This window comes from Cetorhinus maximus, chromosome 15 (assembly GCF_964194155.1).
Source record: "Cetorhinus maximus chromosome 15, sCetMax3.hap1.1, whole genome shotgun sequence".
Lineage (NCBI taxonomy): Eukaryota > Metazoa > Chordata > Chondrichthyes > Lamniformes > Cetorhinidae > Cetorhinus > Cetorhinus maximus.
The window spans coordinates 17,004,574-17,018,296 of record NC_135893.1 but is presented as its reverse complement, the minus strand read 5'-3'; the positions used below and the strand labels follow the sequence as shown (position 1 = coordinate 17,018,296).

Genomic DNA, 13,723 nt, shown 5'->3' with positions numbered 1-13,723 from the left:
GACTCCCCGACACGTGCAAATCGTAGATACACAATAAAAAGGGGCTGGAGACAACGACCCCAGCTACACCCATTGAAAACCTTTTGTCGCTGCGAAAGGCTCGACTCCCGATTCCTTTAGAAAAATAAATACAACGCCTAGAAAGAGCCCGTGTTTTTTTTAAAATAAGAAGGGGAGGGACCATGCAGTAGGAAGACACAAAATTCCCCGATTAACCTTCCGCTACAAGGCTGGAGGGGGAATGTGTGGGGTCGGTTGGTTGGGAGAAGACTGAAGAGACGGTGGAACTGACACGGGTCCATTTCCTGACGCTGTCTGGGATCTGTCTCCACTCCCCACCCCAACCGGCCCTTGAAAATAAGAGGGAGGGTCCGGAGAAAGGAAACACACACAAAAAAAATAATAAATAAATAAATAAACTAGCAGCAGAATCAGCTGCACTCACCGGGAATCTACTCACAACAGCCGCCCGTGCGAGCTCCCCATCTCCCTCCGTGCACTTCAGGAGTGAATTTGGAGATAAGGGTAAAAAAAAAACTTCTTGCAAATTCCTGCTTGCAACTATTTCAGGGGGTTGGGTTGGACAGCAACACACTCAGAGGGAGAGGTAGGGGGGAGAGACACTTGAGATTGAACTAAAACCATTAGCCAGGCAATAACAAACGTTTACAAAATGGCAACAAAAAATACTGATTAATCATTAGTGTGTGTGATAGGAAAGTTGTTTTGTTTTTTTTTAAAATTACGGTGTTAAGAAGATTAATTGGCGTGCTCTCCCTCCCTCCCTCCCTCCACACACCCCCTCCCCCCCAGGCTGCGAGGTTGATGGAAGGAACCTCATTTACATGAAGATTAAGGGTTGACATCAGGATTTTGTTACATTGTATCATTCGGCGGGGGGGAAAAGGTATCAATTTATTTTTAATTATTATTTTCTTTCTGGAAACCGATTAAAATCTGGAGGAATACCGTTACAGTCAAGCCTCGAATGTGGGAGAACCTTTTATTCAAAATGACAAATCGTGTCACCAGAGATTCTTTCCAAGGTGGGCTCCGGATCCCTGCTTTTCTCTCTCTCTCTCTCTCCTCTCTCTTCCTTTTAAATGCTACGTCTAAACGATTCGTAACTTTCTTCGTCTGCCCTCGGAGGAGCTTTTAATTCGGATAAATCGCAGACAGACTTAGCAGGCGTAGGTTTTATTTGGGGGGAATTCTGTCCTTTTAGGTTAATCTGAGGCGGGTTCGGCGCCTTGCGTGTTAATTTCTGGGATCCAGGGAGCGATGGCAATATCGATGCGGAGTATCAGTCGCCAGTTTATTATTTCAATCGTCTGGAAACACTTTTTTTCCCCCCTCCTCCCCTCCCCTCCCCTTATGTTTAAATCGGGAGGTTTCTCTCTCTTCCTCCCCCCACCCCGTTGCTTCTGGTTGTAAACGATCAGCCTTGCGAAATAAACATAAAAAGCTCCCAAACCAATTCCATTCCCATTTCACATCGAGGCGATCTTTATACATTTACCCGGGCGGAGAGGGGGGGGGGAAAGAACAGGGGAGAAGGGAGGATGGGGGGCATTCGGGTAACTTTTAAGTTTGACCTGTCCCCTTATTCTCCATGGCGATTTGTCCCGACACCCTCAACTGCTCCAGCTTAGCCCTCTCGGCGTTTTCTCTCTCTCCCAAATCCCCCCTCCACCCCCCCACCCCCCCACCCCCCCAACCCCACACCCCCCTAACCCCCCCCCCCACCCCCCCCAACCCCACACCCCCCTAACCCCCCCCTCCACCCCCCTAACCCCCCCCCCCCCACCCCCCCCCAACCCCCCTCCACCCCCCAACCCCCCACCTCCTCGGGAGAGGGAAAACTCTAATTAATTTTCTTTTTTCATTACAGACATGGATTCTGCATCGCCTTCAACTTTCGACTCGGAGGTAATTCTATAACATTAATTTTTGAAGACGTGAACGGCAGAGGTTGTGGGATCTGCCCGGAGCTGGGATTTAATGTTTGATTTCTTGTAAGAAATCTCTCTTTTAGAATGATGATCGATTTCAGGTCTTCAGTCGGATCGATGTCATACCCACAGGTTTCTGATTATAGTACAGTTACGTTGCGCCATCTTGTCAATTTAGCATGTATATATTTTTCAAACCCCCCCACCCCCCCTCTTTTATTAATTGGGAGCGGATAGCTTTGTATAAATCTGTCTCTCGCCGCCTTGCTATATGGTTCCAGCTGAAGTTAGGGATTTATTGTCGCGGGAGGGGGACATTTCCCTTTTAAATCAGTGCTGTCCTTTTTTTTGTAAATTCCCTCCCCTCCAAGTGTCTGCTGCCTGTCTGTCCCCCCCGAGATCGCCAATCCCGGTGTGTGTGTGTGTTTTTTTTTTAATGATGAATATTCGCCATCTTGCCTCTGACCCGTCCCTTTTTCTGTCCTTCCCTCCTTTCTCAAATAATAATTTCATTTTCCTAGTTAATCGTCCTGCATGTGACCTCCCTTCTACACACACACACACACACACCCCAACCCCCACCAGCCCAGTCCAGGACTCTGATCCCACGCCTGGATTTTACTAATCCAGAAGCTTCCTACTTTTTTTTAAAAAAACAACCACATTTTAAAAACCTTCCTCCACTCGGATGTGTCCCCCGAGGCGGCCTCTTAATTTATGGTCAAATGAAAAGGTTTACCTGGTGGTAAATTGTATGAAATGTACACGAATGAATCAGACCCTTTGTTAAATGGTGTATTTGTACAGTCACTCGGAGATGTTGTATTATGGGTAGAGGGACCCCCCTCCTGTTGGCTTGTGGATTCCCTGTGAGAGATATAAAACTGAACGTTTAACAGCAAGCCGGTCAACCTTGGGCAAGCGTTAAGATTTGAAATGTATATCATCGGGATGGTCGGCTGCCACAGCGGGTCCTGGCTTTTGATCTGTGGAACTATACTGATTGTCGAGACTGAGCTGTATCGAAAATTGGTGACATTTTTCAAATGGACGAAATGAACGATTTCACTGGAAGGGATTGGGAGCTGGTTAACCTGGTTCATGGCTGAACCTATGGGGGTTTAGACGGCAGAGGTCAACTGTTCCATACCGTCAGACTTGAACCTGTACCCCTCCTCCCTCCCCCCACCCCGAGATCCCCAGCATTAATCCCATTCCCGTCATTTTAACATTATTGTGAGGCAGTTTATTAGACACCCGAGGGGAGAGAATGTGATACTGTGACAGGATGGAGTACAATAATTCTGGAGACTGGGTGCCTGAAGTTTAATCGGGCTCGCGGGGTGGGTGGCTGGGGGGGAGCAGGTCCCAAGTAGTGTCAGGAAAAATCAGGGGGGCAGAGAGAGGTTCAGGCAGCTAGGCTGTTGTGTGCCTCGTGTACAAATTAATTACACCGTGAGTTACCTTTTCGTACACAATCACTTTTTGTTCAGTATCGTTTTGTGAGCACCAATGACAAAAAAATGATTGTCTAATTAGTTTTTTTATAAGATGTTGATGAAAGATGTTGCCCAGATCTTTGCAAAACTTAAGCCATACAAAGTAACATGCATGCATATTATTCCAGTTAAGTGCTGTGACTATAAACATGTTCTTGCCACCTGTGATCTGTAGTGTCAATGGTTAAAAGGGGAAAAAATATCATGAATCTCTGCCTCAGTTGCTGTCTCACTATCAGTGGCAGATCCACGAGCTGGATCCACTGTTAGGCGGCAACAACTTGCATTTATATAGCACCATTAACATAGTAAATCAGCTTCACACACAGGAGCGAGCGTCTTCCGTTCACATCCAGTGACAGACTTGTACCCACCAATACTGTATCCCAGCGTTACTTAGCTGACAATAGCATGAAAACTTCACCCACTTTTAAATATCACTGGGGATGACACAAAGCAAGAATTGTACCTCTCCCTCAGTCGCACTATCCCTGTAAACCACTACTTTACCACTAGATAATGGCTGTGGCTGATTTTGAACAAGACTTTGTTTCGATGTTGAAGGTTTGAGATATTAGTGATAAAGGAAGAAAACAAATGGAAACATTTAACCATGTTAACATACATGATTACCAGTGCAGAGCCAGGGTGTGATCTGTTAGTGTGTCAGTACTGATTGCATAGATTTATTTCTAACCTTGTCTCTCTCTCTCCACTCTCCCCAGGATTACACTCCAACAGATAAGAGGTGCAGGACGGTAGAAGATTTTAACAAGTTCTGTACTTTTGTCTTGGTTTATGCTGGGTACATTCCCTACCCCCAAGAAGTGAGTTGAACTGTTCCTGTTTCAAACCCCAATCTTTTATTCTCTGTCCCTTTGTGATTTAACAAAGTAAAAGTTCTTCCTGCTCAGATTGTTGGTAAAGACACACTGGTAATGTGGATAGTGTCATCAATTTCAATTCCAATAATGGTGAAAGGCTCCAACCAATGGCTCAGTGCATTTAATCCAATTATTAACTGGCCTGGAAAGTTCCAGGTTTGACTGGTGATCTGGAATGCAATGCCTTGAAAGGGTGGTGGATGCAAATTCTATAATAATTTTCTAAAAGGAAATGGATGAATATTTGGGGGAGGAAATACTGAGGCTATGGGCAAAGTGTCAGCAGAGTCAGACTAATGGGATAGCTTGTTCAAAGAGACAGTACAGGTACTAGAGGTCAAATGTCTCCTTCTGTACTGCATGGTTTTATTACCTGAGCTGAATTAGCTGACCTCAGCTGGGATGGCGATCAGGGCAGAACAGTTGGCCTCAGTGCATCTAGGGAGGGCAGAATTTAGCTAGGGTTCCTGCTCCTGATCACCAGGGGGTAACTGTAGATGCTGAATGGAGGTTTCCCCTTATGGGACAGACTAGACCTGGGGGACACAACTTAAACAGGAGACACCTTATTTTTAAAATGAAGATGAGAATTTTTTTTCTCCAAGGGTCGTTAGTCTGCGGAACTCTCTTCCCTGGAGGGAAGTGGAGGCAGGGTCATTGAATATTTTTAAGGCTGAGTTAGATAGATTCATGACTGACAAAGGAGTGAAAGGGTATAAGGGGTGGTAAACAGGAAAGTAGAGGCCACAATCAGATCAGCCATGATCTTATCAAATGACAGATCAGGCTTGAGGGGCAAAATGGCCTACTACTGCACCTAAATTGTATGTTCGTATGCAGTTCAGATGAGGGCAAACTGAGCTTGGCTGAAAACCCATTCAGTTGTTTGTCACTCACTGCCTGATGACAGGGCCGCTTGATTGAGATACCAGAGAGAAGCTGGTATCTACAAACATGTACCCCAGAATGATTCTGTGCCCACTGGAGAGGAAAGGGGGCTGAAAAAGGGATGAGAAGCACTGCTGTGTGCTTTCCCTTTTATGTGTCCTCGTCAGTATCCTTAAACCCGCGAACAATGAATTGTAACAAAACGCGTATGATTTTTGTTACAGGCTAGAAAAAGATTGAAGCTTTGCACATGGTGCGTAAGGGACCGATGATGTGGAGTGAGAGGTGGGGAGAGGGTTCTGTGATTGTTGCCAGGTGAAAATGAAGCGGGTCAGGCAGAAGCTGCCACCGTCAGCATCAGAAACACCCAGAGGCGACATCTCTGCAACAATATCCAACTGGGGGAGGATGGAGGGCTTTTAAAAAGAGCATCATTGCCTCTGAATTTGTTGTACAAACTTACTACCTCCTCCGCCCCCTCGCCCCTCCAGTTTCTAGACATGCATTGCAATAATGTCACAAAAAAGAGCGTTAAGATTTCTGTTCACAAAACAGTAGCAATTTCTCTTTAGTCAGCTCATGGGCTCAAATTGGAGACCTGCCCCACCCCTCCCCCTACTTGCACACGCTGAGCGAATAGTTGAGTGTAATCTGTTTCTTATTTCAATCCCGTTTATGGATAAGACTCTCTGTTTTCCTGTTGATGTTGTGGCATTCTGAGCATGTTGCTTGGAATGTGCCAATTCCCAAAGAAAACCAGGGATTTTTGGCCAAACAATTGTTGTGTTTGACTTTGTGAATCTAAGCTGCATCCGGAAGTTCTGAAATGTGGTGCTAATTTTCATGAATTTTGCCAGCTGTGAGCAGCCACCCGCTGGCTAAGACTCTGTAGAGCATCGGGCAGATATGTTCAAAAAAAGGGGAAAGATTTACATTTCTATAGCGCCTTTCATGGCCTCTGGATGCTCCAAAGCACTTGACAGCCAATACTGTAATGTAGGAAATGTGGCAGCCAATTTCTGCACAGCTAGGTTCCACAAGCAATTCATTAATGATCAGTATTTTTTTTTTTAGTACTGTTAGTCAAGGGATAAATATTAGTCCAGAATGCCAGGGAGAACTTCCCTGCTCCTCTTTGAAATTATGTAATGGGATCTTTTATTTCCATGTGAGGTGGCAGATGGAGCCGCGTCACATCCAAAAGATAGCACTTCTGAGAGTGCCGCACCCCCTCGGTACTGCCCTAGAGTTAGGGGGTCACTCTTTAAAAATAAGGGGTTGCCCATTTAAGACAGATGAGGAAAAGAATTTTCTCTGGGGTTCATGAGTCTTTGGAACTCTCATCCAAAGATGCTGGAGGTAGAGTCTATGGATATTTTTAAGGCAGAGGTAGATAGATTCTCGATAAGCAAGGGGATGAAAGATTATTACAGTAGGCAGGAATGTGGGGTTATCTTATTGAATGGCAGAGCAGGCTCGTGGGACCGAGAGACCGACTCCTGCTCCTAATTCGTGTGTTTGTTTGTGTGCCCTAGAATATCAATTTAGATTATGGGGTTAAATCTCTTGTATGACTCAGAGGCAAGAATGCTAGCCTTTGAACCTCAGCTGATTCCATTATTCTCCGACATGATGTGAGGTGAAACTGTACAGCTGTTTGCTGACCTGTTGTCTTTATCCTTTTTCAGGAGGTGCCTCTGCGGACGAGCTCCAGCCCTCCCAACAGCACAGGCAGCACTGCAGAGAGTGAACCCTGGGACCTCCCGCTTTCTGTCCCTGACGCAAATAAAGGCAGGAAAACTTTCACTGGCTTCAAACGGGCCAAACCGTACTCATTTCTGAAACATCACAAATCGGGCGGCTTCATGCTGCCCCCCTTCAACCGCAGGAAGCCCGACAAGGTGAAGAGGAGGCGTGAGCTGAGGGCAAAGGAGGGCGGCCCGAGGATAGAAGAACCTCGGCTTGAGGAGACGGTCAAGCAGGAGCCGCCTAACCCAGCTGCAGAGACCAATCCAGACTCTACTGACCATGAAGCAGAGGATGCGGCAACAGCATCTATTTCCCTGGAGCCTCTCACCCAGGAACCTCTCGCCCAGCAGCTGCTCACCCCAGAGCCCCTCACTCCAGCACACCTTGCCCAGCAGCCATCCACCCAGGAGCCCCTCAAGGACTCTTCAAGCACCGGCCAGGACAGTTCTTTTCTGCCGGCCACTGCGACAGATGTGATGAATGAGACGATAAAATGTGAGAAAGTGGAGCGACAGAGGACCGTTTTCCGTCAGGGAAAGCAGGTTGTGTTCAGGGATGTGGACACAACTGGGAATGATGAGGACATCATGGTGGATTCTGGTAAGTAAGCATTTGGAATGCCAAACAATTGTCAGCCACAAAATGCTGTACTTGGATGTGCGTCTGTAATGCAGACTCAATGTGAGCTCCCCTGTATCTCAGTTGTTAAATCCTCTTTCCAATGTGGAACTGAGTTGTATGGTAAGAAAAGTCCCAGGTTTGATCTGTGGCCTGTGTAGGGCTAACTGTTCTCAGCTGAGACAGCAAAAGGGCTGTCACTAATGATAGACCTGTAATTATCAACACTAATGACAGATTGTAATGAGCATGACAGCTGGCTGGCTGTAATGGACAGGAGTAGAGACAGGTCCATTCAGGTGGTACTACTGACAGACCTGTAACCATCAAATCTAGCAGTAGTACTAGTGTCAGACTGTAAGCACCAGGACTAATAGCAGATTCTAACTGCCAGAACTAGCGATGAATGATAACCACCATTACTAGCAACATATATGTAACTAGCAACATCTATGTAACCGCAAGTATTAGTGGAAGAGAATAGTCTCCAGGACTGTCCGAGGGGCTGGTGATCTCCAGGACTTGGCCCTAGCATCTTGAGTCTATGATTCTATTTTTCATATTTCATTTGTAGGCTAAGCTAATTCTTCACTGACTAGACAGCTACGTGGGGGTGCTTTCTAGCTTCCTAATGTTGAAGGGATTTTAATTGTATGGAAATATCACACACCTACAATTAATTGAAATCCTGGTGACAGTACTCACTAATCTGCACTCGTGCCTGATCACCATGGTCTTGGGCTCAGGTCAATCTCCCTGTGTCAAACACTCTACAATCACATGCAAAGGATAAACTGCTGTCTACAGCACTGACCTCATATTAACCCCTGCTTCTTAGTGTACAACTCACAGTGAATTAAATAATTACTCTTGTAATATTTAAGGATAAATACAGCTTTGTATTCCAACATTTCCAAAACTATACCCTCCTCCTCTTGCTCATGAAGTGCTGACTGTTGTTGGGGTTTGATTCCATTGCTCCCAGGCACCCTCCAATAAATCCTGTCCATCGCTGTTTCTTCATGTGAGTCTCAATGGTGAGTGCCACCATACTATGTGGGGAATCACATCGAGCCTTTTATACCATTGTTAATTTTATACCCACTTTCCATAGGGGGTGTTTGCTTGGTTTCCCCTCCCTCGACCAAGGATACCGAGGCCAATTTTAACTGTCCCTAAAGTTGAGATCAGCAAACTCAACAGCAATAAGGGTACTGGGACCTTCATGATTTGTCTGACTCAGTACCTGCATTTGTAGGTTAAGCTAATTCTTCACTGACTATCGATGACTATGCAGGGGTCCTTTCTAGCTTCCTAATGTTGAAGGGATTTCAACTGTATTATAGATTGAGAAATCCAAAATGTTTCATGGACTAAGCTTGTATTCCCTTGAGTTTCAAAGATTAAGGATGATTTAGTTGAAGTGTTTATGATGATTATTAGATTTGATAGTTTCTCGTTATTTACCCTATTTCCTCTGGTGAGGGAGTTCAGAACAAGGGCATAACCTCCAGATTAGAACACGGCCTTTCAGGGATGATATCAGGAAACACATTTTCACTTAAAGGGTAGTGCAAATCTGGAACACTGACCCCCTCAAAGGGCCTGGGATCAATTGAAAATTTCCAACCTGAGATCAACAGTTTCTGTTGGGCGAGGATATTAAGGATAACAAAGGTCTAATTATATGGCTGAACATGTTTGAGGGGCTGAATGGCGTCCCACTGTTCCTATGTCTTCTCTTTCTCTTGATGTGACCTTAGTTCTGCTCTTTTGGAACTGGATTGAGCAGAACTCCACAGCAGAGACGTGCCAATCTTGCTCAGGAAGATAACAGATTGGCTGAATGATCAAACAAGGGGTGGTCTTTTGAACTAGGGACTGAGAAATGTTGATGTCTTTGGACACTAGTTAATTAACAATTTTAAAATGAAGCTTGGGACCCCTATTGACACTGCAGAAGAGCACCAGGCTCTACCTTGTTCACATGTTCTGTCTGTTATTTGATTGTAAATGCATTTTGCATCTCTCAAACCACCAGCTTCCTTATAAAACTTGAAAATCTCCTGAAGTCCGGCTTCTGCTTGGTACAACTTCTGGCCACCCTCCAGTACCTTGTCCAAATGGTCATTCATCATATGTGAGCCCACAGCCATGGCTCAGTGGTTGGCACTCTTGCCACTGAGCCCGAAAGATTATGGGTTCAAGTCTCACTCCACATACCTGAGCACAAAGTCCAGGCTGACATTCCCATTGAAGTATTGAGGGAGTGCTGCACCATTAAAGATGCCCTTGTTTGAATGAACCATTAAACCAAGGTTCCATCGGCCCTCTCAGATGGACATAAAATATTCCAAGGTCCCTCTTTCAAAGGAGATTGGGGAGTTCTCCTCAGTGTCCTGGCCAATATTTATCCATCAACCAACATCACTAAAAGAGGTTATCTGGTCATTGTCACATTGCTCTTCGTGGGATCTTACTGTGCACAAATTAGCTACTTCTTTTCCTACGTTACAACAACGATTACTCTCTGAAAGTACTCCATTGGATGGAAAGCACTTTGGGACATGCTGAGCTTATGAAAGGTGCTACATAAATGCAAATTACTGTTGATCTGATTTGTGATTAACCTTTGGACCTTCCTCCTGGAACAGATGATGATTCCTGGGACCTGGTGACATGTTACTGCATGAAGCCGTTTGCCGGTCGGCCGATGATTGAATGCAATGAGTGTGGTACCTGGATCCACCTGTCCTGTGCCAAAATCCGCAAGTCCAATGTCCCAGAGGTGTACGTCTGCCAAAGGTGTCGAGACTCCAAATACGACATTCGGCGATCGAACCGGTCTCGAACCGGCTGCAGAAAACACTTCCTCGACTGAGGTGTCCAAGTCTTTCTTTCTTTCTTGGTTTTGTTTTGTTCTGGGGAAAGAAAGGAGAACTTTCAAATGGCAATGGGGGGCAACAAAAAAAAAAATGCATTTAAAACAAAATGGTTTGATGATGCACTTGTTGGAGAGTTCCATCCATTTGCACAGGAGATGCCTGCTTTTTGACTCTGTCTCTCCCTTTGCCCTTACAGCGTCCAGGTCAGAGTCCAAGAGATCGTGACAGGTTAAGTCCATCATTCCATCTTTCTGTTCTCACACCCTGGCTAAACCAGCACAAGGGAGATTAGGGGCCTGGGGCTGATGTGGGGGGTGGTGTAGGGGGGGGCGAACTTGCTGACTACTATAAACTGCATTTTCTTTCCCCTCTCTCCTTTCCTTTGGCTCTTACTCCTCACCCCTTGCATCTAAAAGGCCTTAATCCACCAAGGTCTCCAAGGATGACAGTAATAGCCATGTCTGGAACCCCTCACTTTTTGTGCAATCCCTATAATGCTTGCTGCTAAAGGAGCTGCAAGCAGACAAACAGGGCCCTGTGCAATAGAAAAAGGATTCAAGCATTAACATTATCAAAAGAAATGTGAAGGAAAAAATAGATAATCTATACCTAATGGCCTGGAATTTAATAATGTGCAATAAAACCAGATAATGCTGGAAATACACCACCGTTCTGTCAACATCTGAGAGTCGGTAAAAGTAAATTAATATTTCATGAGTTCTGACTAAGGGTGCACACACCTATCTTCTCTGCTTACATGTGCTGACTAACCTGCTGTGTATTTCCAGCATTTCCTGATTTTATTTTAGATTGCCAATATTTTCAGTTTTAACATGACAATATTTACTTTGGTCGAAATGAGAGTAACCAATGCCTTTTGCTCCCTCAGCCCTTTTCTTTAAACATCACACCAATCAAAACCCAAGCAAGTCCAAATATTCTTTCCAGAAGCTACAGGAAGCTAGTTGACAAAAGGGTTAAAATCCTATGTTGGAAGTGTGATAACATTCCCGGTTAATTCATTGGGTTTGACTGTTGCTATTAAAAGGTTTGGAATAGGCAAACAATTTATATTTACAATTTTTTTTGCGGTGGGGGGGATATTTCTCTTGAGGAGGCCTTTACAATTTTTATGCCTGAAATTCAGTATTGAAAACCAAACTTAGTACTGCAGTGAGAAGGAGGAAAGAAAATCCTTAAGTGTCAGGACTGTGGCTTTTAAACGATCAATTAATGAACTCTCATCCACTTCTATGCATCTGAACAGTTGTTTTATGAGCTGCAAGGGGAGGAGATGACAAACTGAACATTGTATCAATTGTTAAAAGGTCTGGACAGAGAATTCTGTTAAAAAGGCAGTAATCCAGACTCTTTGGGGAGAAAAAAATTCCTATCCGTTACTTCAAGTCTTTTTGGTCCAAACTTGGCACCATGTGCAATAAGTTCAGGACAGTATCTGAAAACCTGAACTGAAGAGTTGGGTGAAGGGAGAAGGAGATCATCATCGTCCCCTCTGCCCACTTCTATTGCTTACTCTGCACCTCATGACGCATGAAGATATTGTGAACACATTGACAGTAAGGAATGTGATTATGGTACCCAAGATGTTGGCACACTCATTCAACAGACCTCTTTTGCGGTGGGTTAAATGTTCAGTGGCGATGTGGCTTCATTTCTGTGGGTCATCTGTATGGCTCAGTCACAATTTGTAACTGAGCATTTAAATTGATGCAGACCCTACTGTTTTGTGCATCGTTAATCTAGAGTCTTCACCATTTTGACCCTTCCTTAAAAACAGGTTGTGAGGGGGGTGCAGGGAAGGGGGTGGTGTGGAAGATGAGGAGGTATCCTTGTTCAACCTTCCGTCATTGTATATTGTAAAATATATATTGCCATAAAAATATTGCTCGTGTATTTTTACTCTCAAATGTCTTAGCCCACAAATATTTGCCAAGTTGGGTCTCCTCAACTTGATGGTTCCAATAACAGGAAAGAACTCAAGAATTGACTCCATTGATTTTATTGGAATGAATCAAAGTGCACAGTGCTCTTCCTCATGATTGGAGAACAGGTGGGGGGGCCAGTACGTGGAATAAGAAGCCTTCCACTTGCCTCCCTTGCCACTCCCTTCCCCTCTCCCTTTCCCCTCCGAAATTATTCTTTTTTCCCTTTAACCAATGTTCCAGGTTACCCCAAAACAGCAGTATGATTTATTTTCCCTTCTCCTGTAACCAATGGCTTTAGGAGGTGATAGGCTAGAGACATAGTGAGCACTTAAAAGATGTCTGACAATCAACCATCACCACCATCAAACGCAAGGAGCTAATTGGCTTCCTCAGTCACCCACATTAAAATAATAGAAATTTAATATTGCTGTTGAGGAATGATTTTTTTCCTATTTTCCCTCTGCCAAGAGTATGTGAAATGGTGATCTCCCTCTTGTCGATAAAGAGTACCCCTTCAAACTTTGCTTTCTATATGGATGGAGGGGAGAAGGGAGAAAGACAGGTGGTCCTTGTACAACAGTCCAGCTTGAATGTAAAGTTACCATCAGAAATCAGCCAAGTTTCCCACTCTTGATCAATATCCTATGATTCCTGCTGGGAACATATAGACACTGAGTGAGGACAGAATCTGGCTCAACTTGCTAACCACAGTGAATTAGCTGGTTGACACATACTTTTCAAGACATGTGTGTAAAGAACAGCTGGTGGGACCAGCAAGTGAAGTGAAGTGAATTCCTTGTGGAACTGGAGAGCCAGCCCCTTTAGAAGAGGAGAAAATCCTTAGCCAGCATCAGTCAACCTAAACTCCAAAAGGCCCTAGATATTCATTGTACGAAAAATAATAATTAAAGCATTGGTGTAATCCGGTCCACATTACATGCTGAAAACACACTCTGTCTACCATATTCTTATGAGGAATGCCTGTCTCTTGACTTTTACTTCCTTTAACTTATTTTATTGAAAATGAGGGTGAATTTTATTTGACAAAGCAGCATTGTGATATTTCAAGCACTGGTGTTGCTCTTGCTCCTGATGGGAATATCTGTACGAGATTATCATGGACATGTAACAAGTCTGACTCTGAAACTATATCCAGTGATGTTGCCGGGAATGTTGGACTGTCTCCTTGGAAGAATCGTTAGAGTGGAACAAAGAAAACCTTGTTTCTGTGAAACTTTGTACATGTATATCGGAAGTTATTTTGTAAATAAAGATTTAACTATTGGTATTTTAAATAATAAA

The 13,723-nt window shown here is 44.4% G+C and overlaps 1 protein-coding gene across 3 annotated transcripts; it reads left to right on the top strand.

The window, feature by feature from the left end:
• The first annotated feature begins 802 nt into the window (after window positions 1-802).
• Window positions 803-13,723, top strand: phf13 (PHD finger protein 13). Of its 3 annotated transcripts, XM_078557916.1 has the most exons (5): window positions 803-1,046; window positions 1,892-1,929; window positions 4,177-4,278; window positions 6,912-7,572; window positions 10,245-13,723. In XM_078557916.1, the coding sequence occupies exons 1-5, from the start codon at window positions 989-991 to the stop codon at window positions 10,469-10,471; spliced, it is 1,086 nt and encodes a 361-aa protein (XP_078414042.1). In that variant the 5' UTR covers window positions 803-988; the 3' UTR covers window positions 10,472-13,723. The 3 variants fall into 3 exon arrangements, with proteins under 3 accessions (XP_078414042.1, XP_078414044.1, XP_078414043.1); XM_078557918.1 differs by lacking the exons at window positions 803-1,046; window positions 1,892-1,929 and adding an exon at window positions 1,963-2,084; XM_078557917.1 differs by lacking the exons at window positions 803-1,046; window positions 1,892-1,929 and adding an exon at window positions 2,871-2,984.

Excerpts from the sequence above, each read along its gene's own strand:
- phf13 (XM_078557916.1), top strand. The coding sequence starts at position 989 with ATGTGGGAGAACCTTTTATTCAAAATGACAAATCGTGTCACCAGAGAT. Across the intron at positions 1,930-4,176 it reads CTTCAACTTTCGACTCGGAG|GATTACACTCCAACAGATAA; the intron begins GTAATTCTATAA and ends CACTCTCCCCAG. Across the intron at positions 4,279-6,911 it reads ACATTCCCTACCCCCAAGAA|GAGGTGCCTCTGCGGACGAG; the intron begins GTGAGTTGAACT and ends ATCCTTTTTCAG.